The following is a 25,665-nucleotide window of genomic DNA, read 5'->3' as shown; positions in this document are numbered from 1 at the left end:
CACCTCTGATAGATGAACGCCGTCCTCATCGAAGCAGCCCGTACATTTGGTATGTAACAAACTGTGCCTTATGAAACTGAATCCCCTTTGTTCGGTGAATTTGCGCATGGCCCTGTTCACTCGTCTACGGGAAGTCTCAAGCCCCCCTGATCTAGCGTTTTTCCAATGCAGTCTGGGAGTGATTTCAGACCACCATAGTTCACAAGGCCCCAAGAGGTTGCTCAAATCGCACTGCGTGCTCCTCATTGTCTGTAGCAAGAACCTGCGCTCCAGGTGGACCAACTCCTCGCCCCCCAGATGTAAAATTAATAAGTCTGGTGGAGAATCACCCCTGTCCAATAACTGCTGAAATACACGCCTCACGCTACTCCAGTGTAGGTCGCCGACACTATCCACCTGATCTTTGTTGTTGAGAAACCATGCTTCCATTGTCCGCTCCCAGCCCACCGGGCTACATTTAGGATTCTCGCATTTCCTGCCACCCAAACAGATTTACCTACCAATAAAAGATGCATATGCTTAAAACCATGTTTATTAACAATACACAAGTTATACACTGCAAACCATAACACTGACTGAACGTCACACGCATGGTATTCAAAATTAAAACAAAACTTCCAAAAGGCCACTCCCGTTCTAACCCACTCAGGAGCGAATGTATCGTTTATAACAGTTAGACTCCCAGCGCCCCACCTGTTTTATATTTTCCACTGGCAAACTTGCCTGAAATGCTGTGGTCGCAGCTCCTATCCTAAATGAATGGGGACAAAACCTTTTCCCCTGTCTTTTGCTGCCGGATAAGTCTAAACAAGTGTCCATGTGTCCAGTTGGTACTTGGTCAGGGGGGTTTCGTCTGCGTGGATCAGCAGGTAACCGTCCACAGGGGGGCGCTGTGCAAGGTAAGTCTCGACCAGCTGTACGGGACAGTACCTGGCAATTCCCAATTTGTTCAGGACAATTACCCTGCCCTCACCTCCTTGCTCTGTTTTGGATTGTCTCAACCTTATTGACAAGCAGTCCCCAACCAATGTAGCATCCTGCCTACACAGGGCTGTGCTTGATTTGTCATTCTTCGAGGTGGCCACAATCTCCCCTATTCTGAAGGCACCAAAGAAGGCAAGTGCAAAGGTTGCGGAAAATAGAGATGCCTCGAACGCTGAACTGGTGGCCCTTTCTGTGTTGTCCAGCATCCCCTTCAAAGTCGCAAAGTCAATCGCTGCCCTGTTGTCCGGAGCACGGGGCTCACTTCTAGACCAACCCTTCAGTGCTGACTTCATTAAAAAGGAGTTGGTTGGGTCAGGCTGTCCCCTCAGTCTAGCACGGTGACTAACGGCCGACAAATGCCCCGCCACCCAAGATTGTGACTTGCCCTCATCTTTCGCCCACATGATAAAGTCCTGAGTCCTGGACTCCAAAGTAGGAATCTCTTGTTCCCAGTCCCCGGTGACAGCACAGAATTTCTCCACTCCTGCCCTGTAATGCTTAACTGTTCGTGGAGCCAAAGCCAGCTCACCTAGACCTCTCAGTCACTTCTCAGATTCAAGATGAACCACAGGTGCTCTGGGAATCTTGTCATTTCTTCCTTTGCTCTCCGCCACGCCTCCCGAAACCTGTGCCACTGGAAGCGAGAAAGAGCGTCAGCAGCTGTATTCTGGACCCCTTGGATATGTCTCGCTCTACATTCTACATTGCAAACCAGACAAAACCTCATCAACTCTCTGAGTAGGCATAAAACTAAAGGGCAAGAGGCAGACTGCGAATTGATGGCCTGTACCACAGCTAGATTATATGACCACATCAAGACTCTACGAGCAGCTAGCTTGGCTGGCCACAGATGAAAAGCTACTACGATAGGAAACAATTCTAGCACCGTGATGTTGGAAGTAACTCTCTTCTTCCGCCATACGTTGGGCCATCTCTGGGCGCACCAGTCAGTGTCAAGGATAACACCAAATCCTTCCCTACCAGATGCATCTGTGAACAGGTACACAGTCAAAATATCGAGTTGTAAATATCAACCTACCAAAATATCGTGTTAGAAATTTCGAAGGTATAGAATATCGATGTCAAGAATATCGTTGGACAGAATATCGACCCTAAGGTAAGTAATATCGAAATTATTTATATCGATGTAAGTAATATCGAAGTTAGTAATATCGATAGCATATATATCGATTTCACAAATTTCGATGACACTAATATCGATATTTGCATGATTTTTTAGTTTTTTATTATGTATGTGTTATATGTGTTACTTAAGTATTTAAAATAAATAAAATTATATGTGTATTAATTTTATATATTAATACATTTATTTATAAGCAAATTATATATATATATATATTATAGTTTTAGTCCCGGAGCGGGTAGTGGGTTTATAGGGGAATAGGGTGGGAAGTAATTTAATTATGTTTAATTAATTAATAATTAGTAGGAGCTATAAAATAATTTTAATTAATTGATAATTAATTTTAATTAATTGGAAATTAATTTGACTTAATTGATAAATATGTTCTGTAGCGGGTTGTGGGTTTATAGGGGAATAGGGTGGGAAGTAATTTAATTATGTTTAAATAATAATTAATTAGTAGGAGTTATAAATTAATTTTTATTAATTGCTAATTAATTTTAAATAATTGGAAATTAATTTTAATTAATTGATTAATTGATGAATATGTTTTGTAGCGGGTTGTGGGTTTATAGGGTAATAGGGTGGGAAGTAATTTAATTATGTTTAATTAATTATTAATTAGTAGGAGTAATATATTAATTTTAATTCATTGCTAATTAATTTTAATTAATTGGAAATTAATTTTAATTAATTGATAAATATGTTATGTAGTGGGTTGTGGGTTAATAGGGGAATAGGGTGAGAAGTAATTTAATTATGTTTAATTATTTATTAATTTGTAGGAGTTATAAATTAATTTTTATTATTTGCTAATTAATTTTAATTAATTGGAAATAAAATTTAATTAATTGATTAATTGATAAATATGTTTTGTAGCGGGTTGTGGGTTTATAGGGGAATAGGGTGGGAAGTAATTTAATTATGTTTAATTATTTATTAATTAGTTGGAATTATAAATTAATTTGAAATAATTGCTAAATAAATTTAATTAATTGATTATTTATTTTAATTAATTGGTAAATAATTTTCAATAATTCATAAATAGATAAATGTGTTCTGTTGCGGGTAGTGGAATAATAGGGGAATATGGTGGGAAGTAATTTAAATATAATTAAGTAATAATGTATTTAAATTAATTGTTTTGTTAATAATATAATTGATAATTAATTATTAATTGGTCATTAAATAAAATAAATTGGTATTTTTTAATATTTAATTTGGGCTAAATATATGTTGATAATCATGTCTTTAATATTTATGTATAGGTATTGTTTATGGTTTATATTTATTTAATAGTTTAAATTTTAATTACTAAAACAATCTTTTTTTTTATAAGTATGTTATTTTAACCCCTAACGCTTCTCCAACACTTTCCCTACTGTTGCACTCTCTGGAGTGGGAATAGTAATTTTTACCCCTATGCTATCCAACGCTTTCCCTACTGTTGCACTCTCTGGAGTGGGAATAGTAATTTTTACCCCTACACTATCCAACGCTTTCCCTACTGTTGCACTCGCTGGAGTGGGAATAGTAATGTCTACCCCTACGCTATCCAACGCTTTCCCTACTGTTGCACTCTCTGTAGTGGGAATAGTAAATTGTACCCCTACGCTATCCAACGCTTTCCCTACTGTTGCACTCTCTGGAGTTGGAATAGTAATTGTTACCCCTACGCTATCCAACACTTTCCCTACTGCTGCACTCTCTGGAGTGGGAATAGTAATTGTTACCCCTACGCTATCCAACACTTTACCTACTGTTGCACTCTCTGGAGTGGGAATAGTAATTTTTACTCCTACGCTATCCAACGCTTTCCCTACTGTTGCACTTTCTGGAGTGGGAATAGTAATTTTTACTCCTACGCTATCCAACGCTTTCCCTACTGTAGCACTCTCTGGAGTGGGAATAGTAATTTTTACCTACGCTATCCAACACTTTCCCTACTGTTGCACTCTCTGGAGTTGGAATAGTAATTGTTACCCCTACGCTATCCAACACTTTCCCTACTGTTGCACTCTCTGGAGTGGGAATAGCAATTTTTACTCCTATGCTATCCAACGCTTTTCCTACTGTTGCACTCTCTGGAGTGGGAATAGTCATTTTTACCCCTACACTATCCAACGCTTTTTCTACTGTTGCACTCTCTGGAGTGGGAATAGTAAATTTTATCCCTACGCTATCCAACGCTTTCCCTACTGTTGCACTCTCTGGAGTTGGAATAGTAATTGTTACCCCTTCGCTATCCAACACTTTCCCTACTGTTGCACTCTCTGGAGTGGGAATAGTAATTGTTACCCCTACGCTATCCAACACTTTCCCTACTGTTGCACTCTCTGGAGTGGGAATAGTAATTTTTACTCCTACGCTATCCAACGCTTTCCCTACTGTTGCACTCTCTGGAGTGGGAATAGTAATTTTTACTCCTACGCTATCCAACGCTTTCCCTACTGTTGCACTCTCTGGAGTGGGAATAGTAATTTTTACTCCTACGCTATCCAACGCTTTCCCTACTGTTGCACTCTCTGGAGTGGGAATAGTAATTTTTACCCCTACGCTATTCAACGCTTTCCCTGCTGTTGCACTCTCAGGAGTGGGAATAGTAATTTTTACCCCTACGCTATCCAACGCTTTCCCTACTGTTGCACTCTCTGGAGTGGGAATAGTAATTTTTACCCCTACGCTATCCAACGCTTTCCCTACTGTTGCACTCTCTGGAGTGGGAATAGTAATTTATACTCCTACGCTATCCAACGCTTTCCCTACAGTTGCACTCTCTAGAGTGGGAATAGTAATTATTACCCTTACGCTATCCAACGTTTTAAATAATTAATGTTATAAATATTAAAAGAATATTTAATTATTTATATTTTTTACATTTTATTTATGTTATTGTTTTATGTTTGTAAATGCATTAGTAAATTATAATATTTTATTAAATTATAAATTAGTAAAATAATTATTACTATTTATTGTTCAGTACATATATATTATATATTTACTGTATATATTTAATTATTATATTATTAAATATGTATTATTTATTAATTTTAAACATTATTAGATACTTTTAAATATGTACATTTTATTTATTAGTGTTATTTACTTTATTTTACATTTATATTTTAAAAGAAAAAAAATGATATTTTTAACATCTATATTATTTTTTCGATATTTTTGTACTTACCATGTTGTAGATAGGATGTCGATATTCTTGCCCTCGATATTTTTGACTCGATATTCCTGTAGGTCGATATTTTGTAGGTCGATATTTTGTCAGTGATCCCTGTGAACATAGCCAGTTCAGGAGACCCTGCCCAAGGAGCCCTCCAAATTACAGAGCCGTTGAAATCAGCAAGGAATGTAGCCCACATCTTCAGATCTTCTTTCATGCCTTTACTAAGTCTCACCAAATGATAACTCTTACTGACTTTAGCGGACGCCCTTGCCAACCTGGGCGCAAAGACTCTTCCTGCAGGGATGATTCTGGCGGCAACGTTGAGTTTCCCCAGCAGACCTTGCAAGAAACCTAGCGTCACCTTGTGCTGACCAAGAGCCAAAACAATGGACTGCGCCAGGTCCCGAACCTTGTCTGCTGGTAACCTACACTCCCCTTTCACCTTGTCGATCTCTATCCCTAAAAAGGTCAAAACCTGCGCAGGCCCAACTGTTTTACCAGGCGCTAAGGGGACCCCTAAAGTAGTAGTGAGTTCTTGAAACTTCCGCAATGTCTCGCTGCACTCTCTAGACCCCTGTCTCCCTACAAAAAGGAAGTTGTTGAGGTAATGAGACACCCCACTGATCCCATAGCGGAATGGCAACGCCCACTGCAGGAAGCTGCTGAATGCTTCAAATTATGCGCAAGACACTGAGCAACCCATCGGCATGCAACGATCGTAGTAATACTTTCCATCCAATTTGAAACCTAGCAGGTGTTGACTACTAGGGTGCACCGGCAACAACCTAAAGGCAGATTCTATGTCCGCTTTGGCCAGCCACGCCCCTGCACCTGCTCTTCTCACCAGATCCAAAGCCACACCCAGCATGCAGTAAGAGACCGAGCAAGACCCTTCCTCTAGCCCATCGTTAACTGACGCTCCTTCAGGGTGAGAGAGATTGTGAATAAGCCTGAAAGCCCCTGGCTCCTTCTTAGGGACAACCCCCAGTGGTGACACCATAAAGTTTTTGAAAGGTGGGCTGGAAAAGGGGCCAGCTACTCTACCTAGTAATCTCTCCTTCTCTACTTTGGATTTGACCACCAGAGGCAACTCCCTAGCTGATCTTAAATTTTCCGCCTCTCTGGGGGCCTCGCTGCCCACGTAGGGTATCTTAAAACCTTCACTAAAACCAGATAGCAGCAGGAGCCTGTCGCATGAGAGCGGGTCATTTTGCAAGAGGGGTAACATATTACTCAAGATCACCGGCAAGGGCCCCTTACTAACGCTTGCTGAACCTGGAAGTTCACCAAGGACCAAATCAGGGAGGGGGTGGTTGACATGAGAAGATAAGGTGCTGGGGCTATTGCTTGCTACTGGATTCTTTTGTGGGTTTGGAGGCTCCCCCTTGCTGAATGGTGCAAGATCCTGCTGAATGGGAGCCCCCACATTTGTTGCAGGAATGGGCAAATTTACAAGTCTTCCCCCATGCGCATTGACCTGTGTTGAAAGAGAGACAGATTGCTGGGGATGACCTCCTGAAGGACCCTCTGTTTCCCCCTCTATTCCTGTAACCACTCCGAAAGGACTGCCTATCCTGCTGCTGTTCGCTACGCTGTGTGTAATTGCTACAGTCCTTACTTCCTTGTTTCTTGTCCAAGGCCCCCCCATTGCGAAGCAGATTAGAGCCCATGTGGTCCAGCCAGAGCTGAACCTCTTTCTGGTCCCATCTCATCTCAGGACACAAAGACATCCTTCTCCGAAATTCTAAGTCGTATGTCACCCAGCCTTGACCACCCCAACGAGCGGCTTCTTTTCTTATCAGGGTACTGTACTGGACGAGCGCCTGTGCCTGCTCCGGTTGTTAGGTCGAGTGAAACTCGGACCTATTATTGTCAAACCAAAAGCTGACTTTTTACGAGCGGTTTTTACAAAGTTCACGTGAAATCACGTGACCACAAGCTCCTTCGTGCACGAGCTTGCATTTAACCCACAGGCTTCCCCTACCAGCAGCATTTGCCATCACGGCCGCAGGCCGTGACTTCAAAGGGTTCCGCTGCCCCGCCTCCTGCTTCACGGCCATCTGTATCCCAGCACCTCCCCTCTCTCTCCACTAATTATTCACTGCTGGCCGGCCCATCTAGTTTTGCACAGCTTTCGTTTTCCGCTTGTTTTTTTTGATGCCCAGCATGCATCTGCACGGAGCTCTCACGAGTGCTACGCTGTTAGTTTTACATAATCAGCACGGCGCTCGTCATGATGCAATTTTATACACATTAGGTTGTATTTTTGTTATTTATTTAATTATATTTGTTTTCGTATGCGTCTGGTGTTTAATCAAATTAATGATGCCTGCTCTTTTAAATCCTGGCTTGCGTTCAGCAGCTGCTGTACTTTCACCCCGCCCTCTTCCCCCCTTTCCATGCTGGATTTGTCCAGGCCCCAGAAGCATCAGCTCCTCGTCCTCCCTGCGGCCATTGAACATGTGGGACTCCTGTGACCCACATCACTCTTTATCGTATTTTTCATTGTTACTTTCCACTGCAACAGGGGTGCCTTGCTTAATATTTGAGCAGGCGCCTACTACACTTGCTGAGTTTGCCAATGCCTTTTTTCATACCTTTCCTTTAAGGGTCTGACTCCCGATCCATGGCCGGGATTGGGTTATCATTTGTACAGCTTGGTCCGTCTCCCAGTGCACACCATCTTCCCCCGAATGCTCCGATTACTGGCAGCGGCTCGTCTTACACGGCTTCATGTGAAACGATCTCTATGCTGGGACCTTTGAAGCTTGGCAGCCATGCAGATGAGCATGTTTCTGGTCCTCGGCCTTCGAACTTCTTGCTGATACGGGGTCTGAGGCCCAGTACAAACTCCTCTTTTCCTGGCTGATTTCATCCCTCCCTCCCTGGCCTCTCCTGTTCCACACAGCGCTTTGAGGCAGCATATATATACGGGTAAACACTATGCAAACACTAGCACAGCAGGCATTCTGTTCCTTCGCTTCTTTAACCATACCCACCCCGTCCCTTCCCTCTACAGTCCCCTTATTGCTTCTCATTCGCAGAGCACCGGCACTTCTCAGAAACAAGCAGGGGCTCTAGTTTTCTCTCTGTCTGCGAAACAGACGCAACTATTCTTCCATTGTGCATTTTCAGTTGTCCTGGCTACGTTGTGATCACTTTTAACTCTACAATGCCAACTTGAGGTATCAGTAACGTTGTTTCCCTGCAATTGTGGTTTGGTTATGCGTGTATGTGCGTTGCTTTGTGTGTGGAAGTGTGTTTTAGTGGTGTTTAGTTGATGTATGTCTGTACCTGCATAATATACGCGTTAGATAAGCCATTGTGTGTGTGGGATTTCGAGGTTGTGTGTGTTTGTAGGACGGAGGAAGCACCGCCCTGATGTTACAAACAAGAGGAAACTGAGAGCGTGGTCAGGCTCAGTCTGTCTTGTTGCGGATATCCGTCTTTAATGTGCATATTCACGGTAATTGTGGCACTGGGCAACACAGGAAGCTAGGGGCGTACTTTGGTTTGTTGATGCATGTCTTTATTTCTCGGTGCCTGCTTATGTGTTTGTCGTATGCTTGTGTTTATGTGTGTTTGGGCAGGGACAAGAATGTGTAAACACTCACGTTCCCATGTTTAATTTAACGTATTCATTTCTATTGCACATCATAATAGGTTAACATTTGACTAGTCTGAGTAAGACAGGGAGTGAAAGTGATGGCGCAGGAAGTTACCCTGCTTTTCTGTACACTCTTTACCCTGTGACGGAGATATAACATCATTTGAAAGGGATAGAATTATTTGCAAGAGTATGCACTATTCGTCTGCGATCGGGCAGAATTTGTATGCTTTATTAGTGGCATTAGTTATTCTACTCAAAAGGAAATCTTTGTTTGAGAACAAAACTTGTTCTGTTCAGTCACAAAATGTGTATGTCGTTTGCATGATTCATACATCACAGCTGCAAGTCGTGAATCTGTTTCAACAAAGAGGGTACTGTAGAGACAGGAATGCCCCCGCATGGTGTATAGTCATGTACCTAGTGCTTAATTTGTGCTGGTGTTCACAACTGCTTGGCCCGACACTTATTTCTTTACACATATTTATGTCAGACCACCACATGGTGACACTGTCAGTCTATTTTTAAAAGAGCACATAAGGGAGAGTGTTCAACAGTCCTATTACAAATAAGATAAGCCCACGGAGCTTCAAAGTGAGCGCTCTCACCTTCCGGATTGGTGTTGAGCCCTCCCCCACCCTCCGAGCACGAATGCAACGTTTCCCTCAACCCACCCTTCCCGGTGCATAGAGTGCGCAGCCATCCATGTCCTTACCTAGAAGAGGGGAAACTTTTAAGCCCTTCTGTGGCATCATTGACCAGCTTGTAACACGCACTCATTAAGCTGGACAGGACGCTTTGCAATCAAACTTTTTTAGATGAATATTTATTTTATTGATAAAGTACCCTGAGCAAAGTTGTATTTGCTATCTATCACTCTATACTGCATTTGCAGCTTTTATCTCTCCTCCTCTGCGAGCTTTCCAATCGTTCCTGCCCCCCCTCCCCCATTTAATTTGTTTCCTGTCTCTTCATTGCTTGCCCGCCCGTCCCCCAAACCCTGTGCCTTGCTACGGTTTTCAGACTGCCGATTCTGTTGTGAAACCACTGTTTTGCCCTGCCTGTGTTTATGCTGCATGAGTTGTTTCTAACCCTGTAACAACCTTAATTGCTGGGGGTTATATACAAGGGTATGGTCGGTGCTTAGGGGCTACATGTCTGTGGCCAGCTCACCATGATTAAAAAAATAAATATTCATTAAAAGGGAAATCACCCACGCAAGCCCACTATCGCCCACGCAACACCACACTCACCCACGCAACGCCACTCACCAAAGCAACCCCACTCATCCACGCAACCCCACTCATCCACGCAACCCCACTCATCCACGCAACCCCACTCATCCACGCTACCCCACTCATCCACGCAACCCCACTCACCCACGCAACGCCACTCACCCACGCAACGCCACTCACCCACGCAACGCCACTCACCCACGCAACGCCACTCACCCACGCAACGCCACTCACACACGCAACGCCACTCACACACGCAACGCCACTCACACACGCAACGCCACTCACACATGCAACACCACTCACGTTGCCAATAGGTCTCGCAGTAGGAAAGTTGGAACCATTACAATTGCAAATAACAATGCCTTTTATTTTTTTTTTCATTTTAAAAACATAAAGGGCTTTGTCATTTACAAAACCAATAGCTCCAACTTTCCTACTGCGAGACCTATTGGCAACGCCAGTGCTTGTTTTTCTAATATCACCCCCTGTAAAATAGCAAATGCATCTAGCCAATTTTCTATAGTCTTTTCTTGCCACTGTTGGTATTTGGTCTTCTTATCCTCCTCTTTTACCCCAGCCTTCCTGACATCGTTCCCTTCCTGACCTAACAACAGTAGCGAAAATATATCAATCAATTCCCGCCTCCATATCATTTCCTTTGCTGCTAATGGGACTTGCCATGCCAGGTGACAGTGACCTGACAATAGGGGTGCGGCCGCTACTTGGGGCCTCAGGGTTAGGAGTGGAAGGTGATGCTGACAAGGGGACTAAGCCAGCAGCGCTTCCTGTAGACGAAATGGTATTAGATGACACAGATGATACCACAGCACCATTACCCAATGTAGGAGCCACAGACGTACCGGAGGTTAGAACGGGAGTGACCACCCCAGTGGCCACTGGGGTCACAGTATCGCTGATGATGGCAGGCGCCGGTAACGCCGTAGGAGCGGACGCCTGAAGAGGGGTTGGTGACACAATGCTTCCGCTCGTCAGCGGCGTGGGAGGGCTCGCCAATGCAGCAGGGGTGTTGAGCACTTGCGGGAGAGATGAAGTGGAAGGTAAAACAGCCGCCGGCGGAGCGCCCCACACAGAAGCCGCCGCCTTTGCTCCCCCTAAATTGTTCTCAGGACTACTCATCGTCATGGCGGACGGGGCCTGAGGGACCTTGGCTCCAATGAGCTCTCTCATAAAGTCTTTTAGGGAATCTGACAATAGACCAAGGTCCTCCCGAGTGGCATAAATGGGCTGAACAGGGACATGGTCCTGGGGAGCAGCTGTTGAAACAGAAGGCAAGGCGTGTCTTGGCGGGGGCTCGATTTGTGCGATCACTGTTTTGCTTTTGCCTGCTGGAGCGACTGTTGACACACAAGGCAGAGCGTGTCTTGGCGGGGGCTCAATTTGTGCGATCGCCGATCATTTTTAGGTCTTAGAATGTGCGGGTTTTCCCGTGATGGAGATGAGGTGAGGGACTGTCGGTAGGGTGACCAGATTTTTAAACAAAATACCGAGACTGCGACTGACATAGAAATAGGACTACAATCTATATATACATACACAAAACTAATTATATGTATGGTATACCCAAACTCTGTTGCATGACATTTAAACACTCCTTCCCCCTATGCTTTGTCCTGAGAGCCGGCTTGTTATCCCAGCCTTGGATGATGGGCGTTGTAGGTGCCGATTCACCCCTCACTTACTCCTACTGTGCTGATTGGTTGACAGCAGGCAGGCAGCACAAGAGACACTGCTCAAGTAAACTCTGTCTCTCCTGTGATGAGAGGGTTGTGTAAACTTGAGTCTGCTCAGCCCTGAGAAAGTGTGCGTGCAAACCCTACACTCTATCAAAACCAGGACATGAATTTATTATTGAAAAAGTGTGTTGGAACGCCGGGACAATACTTGAAAAACCTCGACGGTCTGGGCAAATCCAGGAGGTCTGGTCACCCTACCTGTCAGGCAGTGGGAATCCTGCAGCCAGCCTTGACCCTCACTGGGACTCCTCCTACTTTTACCCTCCATTTCCCCCTGCCACGTATGCGGCGTATGAAAAATGGTGCTCTCCAGGAATTGGAATTGCAATTGCATTTCAACTGGTGCTATGTAAATCGCTCTGATATCCAATTCGGGTCAAGTTTGCGCTATATAAAACTCTTTAAAATAAAAATTTAAATAAATATAGTGCTTACTGCCCCTAACAAAGCATTGAAGCCCATTTCGGCAAGTAGCACGCTACTCCGGAATCCAAAATGAGTAGAGGTGAAATAATATAGGGAAATGTGAAATTCATTTGAGTGGTGGACATGTGAGTCTGTTAGTTGAAAAAGATAACAGAAGGTTGGAAGAGAGAAGGGTCAATTAAGTGTTTATTATAGCAGAAGGAGAAGGTATGGGATGAGTAATAATGGATATGTGAACAAGGAAATAGGTGTTGCATTCACCTGTATATGTCAGTATTACAGATAAATTCATCACAGCAGCATCTGTTTCCCGGAAGAGGGTCTTTATTCCATTCTTTTTCTAAAATTCAATTTGCGATTACTTCCTCCAGAAGATATAGTTGAGGAGTTAGGATCCAATGAAGGTTTATGAGGCTAGAGCCGCAGAGAGTCTAGCATAGCTGCTTCTGTTTCGGGAAAATTCCCCAGAAAACAAATTTAAGAGGTTTGGCCATAATAGATTCTTGAGTGCCTAATGCCCCTGACCAGAGTAATCCTGTGGGAAATGTAAGGATTGATGTTGCGGAGAGGTCGGAGCAGCTGGTGGGATGATTAAACCACTTGTACGATCCATAACATCAACCTCATATCAACCTGGGTCACCAGATCATCTACCACATCCGTTCCAAAGAGAAGTGAAAAACATAGTGTAAAAGTATTTTATTGCTCATTGCCATGCAAATCATATATCTGTAGAACGAATTTCACCGCATAGTGTTACTGTACTGTTTGCTGTTAAAATTACAAAATGTTGATGTTTGTTATTATTTTAACTAATTGTGTTCTATGAATGTCATCCTTACAGATGCGAGTGCTTGTGAAAAATGCCCCGATAATTTCTGGTCCAATGAAAACCACACGGCCTGCATTGCGAAGCAAATCGAGTTCCTCTCCTGGACGGAGCCCTTCGGCATTGCCCTCACTCTCTTCGCCATCTTGGGAATTGTTCTGACATCCTTTGTCCTGGGAGTTTTTATCAAGTTTCGCAACACCCCTATCGTCAAGGCCACCAACAGAGAGCTCTCATACCTCCTCCTCTTCTCCCTAATCTGCTGCTTCACCAGCTCTCTTTTCTTCATAGGGGAGCCCCAGGACTGGACGTGCCGCTTGCGTCAGCCGACCTTCGGGATCAGCTTTGTGCTCTGCATCTCATGCATCCTGGTGAAGACCAATCGGGTCCTTCTTGTCTTTGAGGCTAAAATCCCCACCAGTTTCCACCGCAAGTGGTGGGGACTCAACCTCCAGTTCCTGTTGGTGTTTCTGTGCACCTTTGTGCAGATCATCATATGTGTGATTTGGCTCTACACAACACCGCCCTCGAGCTATCGAAATCATGAGATGGAAGATGAGATCATATTTATTACGTGTAATGAGGGCTCCTTGATGGCGTTGGGCTTTTTAATTGGCTACACTTGCCTGCTGGCTGCAGTCTGCTTCTTCTTTGCCTTCAAGTCCAGGAAACTTCCAGAAAACTTCAATGAAGCCAAATTTATTACCTTCAGCATGCTCATCTTCTTCATCGTCTGGATTTCCTTCATCCCAGCCTACGCTAGCACCTACGGAAAATTTGTCTCGGCAGTTGAAGTCATTGCAATCCTAGCTTCCAGCTTTGGGCTACTGGCCTGCATTTTCTTCAACAAAATCTACATCATATTATTCAAGCCCTCAAGAAACACCATTGAAGAGGTCCGGTGCAGCACGGCGGCCCATGCATTCAAGGTGGCAGCCAGGGCCACGTTGAGACGCAGCAATGTGTCTCACAAGAGATCCAATAGTCTTGGCGGTTCATCCGGCTCGACCCCATCATCCTCTATTAGCAGTAAGAGTAACCAGGATGAGCCATTTTCCTGCAATGAGAAGCAAAGACCATGCAAGCACAAAGTGAGCTTTGGCAGCGGAACAGTCACTTTGTCCCTGGGTTTCGAGGAGCCTCAGCAGAATGCCGTCGGCAACAAAATACCCAACAGGAGGAATTCCCTGGAAGGCAAACACAGCGACGACAGCCTGCTCCGGCATCGAGCCCTTCTACCTCTGCAAAACAGCGATGCAGGGAGCGAGTCCAGCTTCAAGACAGCCTCCAACAAGGACGTGTCAGGGTCGCAGGAATCTGTCATCCACACCAAGATCGAAACTCAACACACACTTGATGAGACCTCTGTTCCGACAACAAATTCAAAGAATTATATTGGCAGTACTATCACAGAAAATGCAATAAACTCTTAACAAGACTTGCAAAACTATGATATTAGACTTTAAATAGAGAGGGTGAAGTTCACAAACGGAGAGGTGAAAGACCTCTGGTTGGACTATACCACAAAGTACGTCGAAACCACTCAAGGAGCGTCTGTGTCCTGCATGTCCAAGCACTGATGAAGCCTGCAGAACCATGCTCAACAAGCTGAAGGCCACTTTGTTGTCCTGTTTTGTTTAAGTAATAATCCCTACCAAACAGATTAGAGTTGCAGGACTATGATTTATCGGTTGAGTAATGTTGCTTCAGGTCATCCATCAGTCCATTCCGATACATGGGGACATGCCTTGTACTGTACATTCACAAAAACTTATTTGAGCTGATTACCACCTCCCCCTAGGAGAAACCTGCAACTTGGGATTTCCATACCCAGTCTTACCTTACTGCTAGTCCTGTAGTTGCAAAGATGAGATGCCCTTGTAGTGCGACTGTCGATAGTGCATATTCTTAGAAACATAGACCTGTATATCGTATTTATGAAGTCTTGAAACATTTAAGCATGCTTACCATGGGCTGGAGCAGTTTCCTTAGATACTCTGAAACTACTCAAGTGCTCGTCAACGTATTGGTCAATTTTGTATTCAAAACTCAGAGCCAGCATGATCTAGAAGTGATATCGTTGGGTCTTGCAGAAACTGAAGGTTGTCCGCAAGCGCATTACTTAGTAGTTTAACGCATGGTATCCGTGTTCTTGGAAGGTCTTGGCTCCAATGTGTTGCTTCAATGTAAGTGGACGAAAAATATATATTATGCGTGGACGTTTCAGTCATTTTACACTTACTTCATGAGGGTGGACAGGAAAGATGTAGGTTAGCATCTCAAATCACTAATGACCCAAAAGGACTCTAGTACTTTCTCATGGCCAACAACTTCTGTGCATGCACACACGCTTCTTGAGAAGCGGAGCCATTTACACTACTGTTTTTGAAAGACAAGTAGTTTTTTAGTTAACTTTTCAGAACTTTCTAATTTTCTCCCTCTTATTTGTACAGGCACAAAGTAGTAAAGTTGTATGCAGGCAATTCTTCCTTGAGGAATGCTCATCTTTTTGTTCTCGCTCTTGTTTGAATAGTTTTTTAGCTTGTGTGTATCTGTCTAGTTTACTCCACAAAGGTCTCTCACTCAGGAATATCAGACAATTTGTCCTCTCTTCGGAACTCGTCAGTGTGAAGTAGCCGACCTTGTGTTTCTGAAGTAAAGACGAGGTATCAGCAAGCCACAGAAAGCATCTATGGATAAAAACACAGAAAATGCCAATTCATTCTTTAGTGTACAATAGTCATTGTATTTCCTGCAATCACTCAACACGTCTTACAAAAAGAGTAAGGGTGGAATGGGGGAGTGTGATCTTAATTTAAACCCTCTTTTTCAAAACTTTCAATACATGAACCAACCATGGCCTTTTCAGGTTTCCAGGAATCCAGAAAAGTGGACTTATATACATGGTTCAGTGAGGAAACCTAAAGAAATCACACCCACTTTGTCTACTACCAGACGCTCCAGATCTATAGAAGGCTATAGCGTTCGAGCCGGAGGGCCACAGTTTAGTGAACCAGATGGCGAACATATACAACCGTTGCCACTAAAAGTTCTACAGAAGGAATTGAGTACAGGCGTTACCAGAAAATTTTACTTGAGAGAGATTCTTTGAAATCTACCTAAGATGGCTGCTCGCACCTCCCATTTACAGGCCAGGACACTAATATTGCAGAGAAGTAAACAGAAAGAGTAACATGATCTCTGCTCAGGCTTGTCCAGAAACAAAGGAAGCTGCAGAGAAATATAAATACTTTGATCTCTGTTGGGATGAGAAAAGACTAGAAGGGATTTATGCCAGGGTGTTCTGTCAAGTACTGGTATGCTGTTTCCAGATAAATGCTCTGTGGCTAGTGCCATGGATGCTGTACACATGCACAATTTTGGGAGGGTGTTGTACAGAAAGGGAAGCATCTGCAGACACACACAGCAAGAGGGTGTTGCAGGCTCACACCCACAGGCCTTGCTGTGCAGTTCACAGTGACCCTCATTAGACTTTCCCACAAAGACCAAGAGCAGCCACTTATCTCAACCCCCACCCAATCTATTACGACAACCTGTCTATATAAAGTTAGAAGCCAAGTTATCACATTCACAGGAGAGCAATGCAGTATGGGAAAGGGTAGAAAACAGGAAACTGTGCCAAGCAGTGGGCGACAAGCAGGCAGACAGGTTACCAAAACAACATAACAAAAGATAATCTGGCGACGGGCATGGGGTATTTTACTTTCAACTGGAAGGAAATAAAAAAGAAGTCTAAGTCGAGGCATGCGTGTTGGGGTTCTATGGCGCCACCATCAGGTGACAGTTGTCGTTACAAGTAGTAAAATGTGCCCTTGTGCCAGGGTAGGAGGCAGAAAATACCAAGCAACCCACTCTGACCACCACATATTTTAGGGCCCAATTAAAAAATATTCAGTACTAAAATGAAGAGTGAAAAATGTAGAGTTCAAAAATATAAACCATATATAGATATACACATATATATGTGTACATATATATGTATCTGTATATATAATTATATATATATATATGTATATATATATATATATATATATATATATATATATATATATATATATATATATATAACACTTGCCCCCAAATAACTGCAGTTATAATTCATAAAGGTTTCCTTAAATATTCACATATTTCTTTAAACAAAGTTTGCAAAGTGTAAAATAAAAGAAGCAGGGGAAGAGCCTTTGAAAACTAGATTTTGCAGGAGTGAACACTCAAAAAAGTACACTTTTAGCATGGAATTCTGAAGCAAAAACCTTTCTGTGACAGAAAAGATTATGTGCGGGCAAATGTATGTGTGGATCACAACTCAATGAAGTGAAAAAAGTGTGAACATTGTACAACTTTGCTAACAAATTTCTAAATCTGAATCCTCTTAAACAATAGGTGCCACTGGTGGTAATTTCTTGAAGCTGGTACTTCATTCCAGACCTCCTTGAAACAGGGTGCCTGGAATCAACCAAAAAATCTAGGGGCGGAACCGTCCTGGAGTGGGAGGAGCTTTTATACTCATGTCTTTGAACTAACTTGGGATAGCCACTGGTGCAGTCTGTGCCAAATCATGCACCAATGCCTCTGAGATCTGTTTCTTGAAAGAACTGGCTTTCTTGCTGCAATTATTTTTAGAAAACCTTACTGTGAGGGACATTTGTCTGTGACAATAGTTAACTTCAACCCATCCTCTTTTTTGAAGAGTGGACAAAAATAAATTCTACGCCTCTTAAAGGCAAGTGGAGACATGTTCTAAGGTTCCTCAGATAGCTAAAAAAAATGCTGACATTTAAACACCTATTTGGGATGTACAATATTATAATTTCAAGGTGACAAACTACAATATCAAAAATTTGCACCCATTATTGCCTTCACAAAACACCTGGAAGGTGTCATTTCCTTCATACTAAAGATTTTGCAGACATTTTTCCACAACATTTTTCAGGAAAGCTACTTTGCAAAGGATTTTGCGTGGCAAACCTCCAGGATACTAAAAAACCTACTTTGTCTTGGACGAGCACTTACTGTTTTATTTTTATTTCTCCACCTTTGCGATTTGGACAAGGTGTTTGAAAACACATCACTAAGCTGTTAAAAAAAAGTCAGCTGTGCACATTTTACATGTTCTTGAAGCTTTTTTTTCACTTTTACTGCGGAAAAAACTGCAAATAGATTTTTGCAGAAGTTTTGTGAAAAAACCCATAATTTTTCAAGTTACATAATTGGAAAACCAAAACTCATAACTTTACAATCACATGACATTGTAGAACTCTAAACTTCTCCATGGAATTATTTGTGCACCTTAGTGAGTATACAGGGCCATTTTGAGGACAGTATCGTTGCTGTGAAAACAGTGTCATTGATTTTGTGCTGTACAGTACACTCCATTTTGTCCATTCTCTTGCTCTCCAAAAATACATATTTTGAAAAAATAACAGGAACCACAGCAGTAAAAGAATAAGTAGAATGGCGCCCACCACTGAAAGCATACAAGTCTGAGAAATGCTGCTGTGTTTGTTTTATCAACATGTATCTTTTGTAATCTTACATTCATCAAAATAAAAAAAAGACTGTCTTGGTAATCATGCTATTTCTTGCTTCACTTTCTGTTTTTGGGTCAGTCCAGCCTACTCCCTGCTGCTCAAGATCTCAGCAATGTCCAGTAGAAAAAGCATATATGGAATGTGATGAGGAAAGGAAATGCCTTCTCAGGAAATAATTTTGGCATGGCATTTGAGAAAAGAGGAAATTGCATGTAATTCAAGTCTCACATCATCTTTCTGACATGCTTCCATGACCCATAGGTTGACCTCATATATATTTGAAATTAATAAAGTTACTGTAAATCTGAATATTATCTAAAGTCAAATACAGAGAAACACATAGGAGTAATATGCTTTAAATTCGGCATCTACAACCACTAGGAAAATGGACAGCCCTGGACAACAGGCTGGAAGGCTTCCGTGAAACCAGGAGCAATGACCGACCCACATTCTCGATTCCACTAGGCTATTGTAGAGCAACCGTTTGGTTTATGCCTATAACCACAAATATTTTCTCTGCCTGCAGGCTCTTTATTACCTACTCTGACCAAGAGGACTTTCATAGTTGCACTCAAACCTCTTGTGTTTTAGTTAAAGGGCATATTCCCACCAGAAGGCAGCCACACTAGTTTGAGGAGTGAGTTTACTTTTTTTTAGACTGGCCTTCTGCTGCCTTCACATGTTGGTCTATGTGTAAAAGGTTCAGATGATTGTAGGTACATTAGTATTATGGGGAAACCTGTTTTATTTAGCCAAAATGTACATTATTTATGCACAAAGGAACCTGGCTAATATTTCTCCCGTGTCACAGTTTGTCTCTGTGCTGTGGCTCTAGCGTGCCTGGAAAGCGTAAGTCCTCTCACCACACCTCTGATCTGTGTGCCAAAGCATATGCAGGGGAATAAAGAAGAAGCAGCTGATGATGGGATGGGATGGGAAGGCCCCCTTTGTTAGTAGTTTGAAAAATGGGGAAAAAGGAGAAAACCCTGTAAAAAAAAAAAAAAACACAGAATAAAAAGGGAGGTAGTCGGCACACGAGTGGTAGAGTTCACAAATCGAAAACCTCGAGGTTGCGGCTCGCCCCATCTAAGGCAGTGTCCACCTTTACAAACCACTATCATAAAAAAAGAGAGATGCAAAAGTGTGGTTCTTAATGTTTAAAGAAGAGGGTATTCATTTTCTGGAACTTATACAGAATGCTTTCTTAGATTTGGGATCCCTACACCCTTTTGCAGTGCAGACCATGGGGCTGATTGAATTTGTGGGTCAGGGTGAAAAAGTAAATTACTCTACTACTGACTAGGTACCCGCCTGCCAAATTTAGAAATGTCCATCAGTCCGATTGACATTTCTACCGTTCAGTGGAACCACTTTCAAGGCAGTTACTGTGAATATATTGGAACTTTGCCATACAACCCCGTGAAACATGATGGAGCTGTATGGTAAAGTTTCAATACTCTTTTTATATTCAAAAACAAATCTCCAAAGTGAGCTTTTGTTTTGAGAATAAGAAAGAACAATGCCTCCCTCACCTTGGCAGTCATGGGTATTTTACATCGTTTACAGCCCCTTGTCACCCATTGTAAAAGTTTGGCCACGGCAGAAATAGCGGTACAAAAGGGGGTGGTGATGGACGGAGCATCTGAACCAATCAAACACTCACACCCAGTCAACAGATCTGGGATTAATCCATCACCGTTCTTTAGCCCACTCTGCCACCCCAGTACAGACATAGCCATATGCAAATCAGTCTGAAACCGTACCTCATGGGAACAGTCTAGCCCGAACTGCCAAGCCATGCCTTCCCTGGACCGGATTCAAGCTTCCTAGGACCGGTTTCTGGCATTCCAGCCGGTTTCTGGCATTACAGCCACAGCAGAAATAGAGTAATCTCTGACGTTGCCAAATAATGGCCACCCGCATATAAATTTAGTGGGTGGACCATTATATTGGCAGTAAGCATATTCTGTAGCCACTGTGCCAGAGTATGCTTACCGACAGAATATAAACCAGGCTGGTAAGCAAAATGCCAACTTGAGACACAAAGCCTGATGGACTGTAACCCACAAACTGCTTGTCCATTACACGAGGATGATTTTAGGCAACTATCAGTCTTGTGAGACTCACAGAAGTATTTGTTATTAGATTTCAATGCTTCTTTTACTAATAATATACATACTGAAGAATACACACTCAATGACTTATGACTTTTATTAAAATCGAAATTCTATCCTAGGGCCCGATTCACAGAATGATTTTAAGACTCAATCCTAAACTTACTACTATTTTGGTATTCACAGAATGCACTTACTACTTTTGGCATTCACAGAATGAACTTACTACTTTTGGCATTCACAGAATGAACTTACTACTTTTGGCATTCACAGAATGAACTTACTACTTTTGGCATTCACAGAATGAACGTACTACTTTTGGTATTCACAGAAGTTAGGATTTTGTCTTAAGTTTGTCTTAAGACAAACTTAAGACAAACATAAGACAGACTTAAGACAAAATCCTAACTTCTGTGAATACCAAAAGTAGTAAGTTCATTCTGTGAATGCCAAAAGTAGTAAGTGCATTCTGTGAATACCAAAATAGTAGTAAGTTTAGGATTGAGTCTTAAGTTCATTCTGTGAACCGGGCCCCTAGTGCTTATAGCCTGTTTAATTGTAGCTGTAAAAACAAACAGAATAGTGTCAACCATAGAGGTGCATAAACAGAATATTGGAAAGCAAAGCAACCTTATTTCAGTGATCTTTCCTACATAGTAAAGATGGAACCAGTCATTGTTCTCCAACCTCTCTCTTTTTCCCTCTAGTTAAACTATCTTAGCACAAAAAGGGGCTTTTATAAGTTTGGTAGGTGGCCCACATGCCTTAATGGAACAATGGAGAAAGTGTTCCATGCGAACAGAACAAGCCGATAAGGCCTGTCTGGCAGCACCATGGTGCCTGCTGGTGGCTTTCAAAAAGGTGTTTACAAGTTTTGTCTGCAAAAGTCCAAGCTCCCTGCCCTAAGCAACCTGAAAGTGTAAAGATTCCTCTCTCCCTAACACTTGTGTGTATTTAGTTTTAATACTATTTTCAGAATGTTTTGAAATAAATGGGTTTCTTATTGATTGTTACCAAAAACAGCTATCAACATGCACCTTCACCTACTTTTGTTTCAATGAAACATTTTTGGCAATTTGAATTTCATATGTAAATAATTGCTAAAACAAACATTAAACAATATGAAACATTACCGACTGTTTGATTTACATGCATTAAACAATTGTTGTACTAAGAAATGAGGATGAAACAAAAAATAAACATTATTTGTGTGGTAACAATACTAAATTCAATGTGCATTTACAATTGAAAAATGTACACTCATTTAAATGAATATATGAATTGCAATGGGGGATACATAAGCAGAGAAATGTGAAGATGGCATCAGAGGTAATCAACCAGAAAACAAAAGCCTACAGAGGGAAGCTCAGCAAGGGAAGCTGTAAAGCAGGAATGTTGCTGTGGAACAAAAAAAAACCAGTGCTAAACAAGCATTGGTAAATGTGCCGCAGTAAAACGTTCTGGAACCCTCCTCAACATGCTGGTAATGTTAAGCCACCCCAGTAAACCTACAATTGAATAACTTCATAACGGCAGCTTGGAGTCAGATACTTTGCAAGGCATTCAGAGAAAGGTTGATGAAACCCCTATAATTGTATCTTTTACTTTTCCCCAAAAAATTAGTTTTTCTAAGGATAACAAATATTCACTTTTATCATCCATCAAATTACCACCTTGTTTGTGTGGCTAGCTGGGAAATCTAATCTGAACATATGTATGGCCTTTTGAAACTCCAGAATTCAATCCACTGTTACAGCATATAAAATAAAAACAACACGCCGGAAAGCCAAAAGTCGAACGTGCGCTCAATGCAAGAATAGTGAGCAGCAAAGCAGAAAGTCAGGAGACAATTGTCATTCCAACCGCCTTCAGCTCTCACCCAAAATTGCAGTTGGAGCATGGAATACTAAAATGCATACAGGTTTTTTGCTCTGTGCAAACCTATGGAACGCAAACATACAAGAGAAACTTGTTACTTTCAACAAAACATATCTAATGAGCAGATGGCAGATCTTTCTCACAGAAAAATATGGGGTGTCCATGAAACTGAAATACAATACATGAGCACTCTGCTGACTTCATTAATTTCTTAAAATCGGATTTCTGGTGGCAAATATAAAAAGCAAGGCTTAGGTTTACTATGGAACTGGTACTATGGAATTACTACAGAAAATGTACAAATATACTACTCTGAATAAAAACACTGCTAGGCCCAGTAGCGTCATTAAACTTAACAAGTAGACTGAGGCTAAAGCGTACTTCAAACAACAGAAAACAACATCCATATTTGAATATTAAATATATTCATACAAACTGTGATATACAGGTGCAAGGGGACATTGGCGTTAAAGCGATAGTAATACCAGTTTATGGGCCCGATGTAGGTAAATGGCATTTGCAGATTCGTAAATACCGAATTTTACAGATTCAGTATTTACAAATCGGTAAATGCTATGTAGGTATTTTTACAGATTTTTTTACAGAATCTGTAACATTCGGTAATTACCGAATCGGTATTTACCGATTCTGTAATTGCCATTGATTCCTATGGGCCTTGAGGCCCATAGGAACCAATCTCAATTACTGAATCGGTAAATACCGATTCGGTAAAATTGCCGAATTTACAAGGGGGACAGGGTGTCACTTTGATACCCTGTTGCACCCCTGATTCTGGCTTGTGTGCCTCAGGGCATTTATGTGTGCCACATGGCACAGGTGTACATGCACAGATGTGCATGTACACAGGAATTCGTTATTTACCATGCAATAGTATTACATGGTAAATCCATTGCCACCTACATGTAGATTTACCGATTCGGTAAATTTACTGAATCAGTATTTTACAGAATCTGTAAATTTACCGAATCAGTAAATTTACAGATTCTGTAAAATAAAGGCCCCCTGCAATCACCAAATACCGGTCGGTAACGGCCGAAATCGTCAGTTACCGACCGGTATTTGGTGACCTACATCTGGCCCTATGTTTCCACATGCAGAAGAACGTCGGGCCTTTGTCCTTGAGAGAAAGCACAGCAGACACTGTCACCAGCAAGGGGGAGGGTCAGTGAATGCTGTGTAACTTCTGTGTCTGACACTGTTGAAGTGCGTCTGCTGGTAGGGCAAAGGGTTCAACGAGTAGATTCAGAAGATGGGTGATCTATTCCATTTTAGTAAAGCAGTAAGTGAGGCATAAGAATTAGGAAGCAAGAAAGAAAGTGTCTCATGTCACACTGCTGACAAAGGTGACCGGGCGTCCACCAGGGACAAGCTCATATTGCATAGACTAAGGTCTTGAAAATCCCTAACAAATCAAAAGTCAAGACTATTGTACATAATGACAAACTGTGCAGGTAGGAAGACTTTACATAGAGGCCAATTTATCATAGAGTGATTAGGCCTTATTGCAGGTCTTACAGGTGTAATACATCGCATATCACCTTGCCCACAGGTTTCCATTACCCTCCTTTTCTCGGTCATGTCCAGTCCCAGCTGCAGGCTCCCCCTTCTTTCCTGGTACACCCATCCTCAAGCAGGGTCTTCTCAGGAGAAGCATGGTTAGACAAGACACTACAGTACAGAGGATTGTGTGAGGTCATGAGCCAGTCACAGGTAATTGCTGAGTTGCATAAAGTATGTCTCTGTCTAGCCCAAACGGATCTGAAATGACTTAAAGAAGCACTACACCTGATGCCTCACACAGGCAGACCCCTCACAAAGATTAAAAAGTTGCCCTTTAGTGTCTGAATGCTGAAGTCAGAAAACAGAATTTACAACGCATGCTTTAGTTCGCATGCCATTACAACGCGGTCGTTACAATGACCACGTTGTTACAATGCAAACCATTGCATCGCAAGTCGTTGTAAAGAGATATATTCCTGAATTCAGGTATTAAAGTGATACTAATGAAATGAAATCTTTGTTTAGACAGTATTAATATATGCTGAAATGACGAAACAGTGAAATTATATTGCAAAGGAATGTGCCGCATTGTACCTCATAATATAAATTTTCATGCTGCATAATGTACTCAACCGTGTCATACAACTTGGCCCATCATTACTGCATAATTCCAGTAGCCCAGATTATAAACACATACTGCTCATAAGAAAAACAACAATGGGCAGATTTACAAGGAACTAACTCATCTGCATAGATGCGTCAGTTTCCTTGCGCCAGTGGCAAATGTCCTTACGCCACCATGGATGCACAACCAGTGCTCCATGGCGCAAGGATTGACAGATGTGTCAGAAATACTAACGCATCTGTTGGCACACAAGTGACATACCGCTGGAGTTGCTCATTGAATTGATGCAACTCCAGCAATGTGCCACAACAGATAGGTGAGTCCCAGACAAAAAGCCCTGCAGCATGCCTTACGCCTGGTCTGAGCAGGCATAGCAATGTTGACGCAGTGAAGACGGAGAGTGACAAAGTGAAATGATGTACATTTCACTGCTTCACTTTGACATGGCTTTTTGCGTGGGAACGCCTACTCTGCATTCATTATACCTGGTGCAGGTATAATGTGACGCAGGGCTTCACAATGGAACGCATCTCCCTGGATGGGTCACTTTATAAATTGGCCTCATTGTTAGCGACTCTATTGCGTCAAAAAAAGTGATGCAATGGTGGTGCGCGGAGGCGCAAAGGGTTTGGAAATCTGCACCCAAGAGTTTTGGACTACACAGATCAGGACAAAAACACCCCTGTTCTAGCTGCACTGCAAAATGTATTACTACGAGACCTATGAATGTGCTGTATTTCTACTTACTTTAGCACTGCCTTTCTGAGACAGTTCAGCGCCTAGGGTGTTATTTAGGGGCTGAAGTGCCGTCCATT

The 25,665-nt window shown here is 42.3% G+C and overlaps 1 protein-coding gene across 1 annotated transcript in view; it reads left to right on the top strand.

Annotated features, from left to right (window-relative positions):
* CASR (calcium sensing receptor) overlaps positions 1 to 18,759 on the top strand; it is a 287,645-nt gene extending 268,886 nt beyond the window's left edge. The window contains exons 7-8 of the mRNA XM_086935635.1: positions 13,176 to 17,165; positions 17,288 to 18,759. Coding sequence (XP_086791761.1) covers positions 13,176 to 14,593 — 1,418 coding nt within the window. The 3' untranslated portion in view covers positions 14,594 to 17,165; positions 17,288 to 18,759. The remainder of the gene's footprint in view (positions 1 to 13,175; positions 17,166 to 17,287) is intronic.
* The last annotated feature ends 6,906 nt before the right edge of the window (positions 18,760 to 25,665 follow it).

The sequence above is a fragment of the Lissotriton vulgaris genome, chromosome 8 (assembly GCF_964263255.1).
Source record: "Lissotriton vulgaris chromosome 8, aLisVul1.2, whole genome shotgun sequence".
Lineage (NCBI taxonomy): Eukaryota > Metazoa > Chordata > Amphibia > Caudata > Salamandridae > Lissotriton > Lissotriton vulgaris.
Note: the sequence above shows the minus strand (reverse complement) of the source record. Positions and strands in the feature narration are given on the sequence as shown.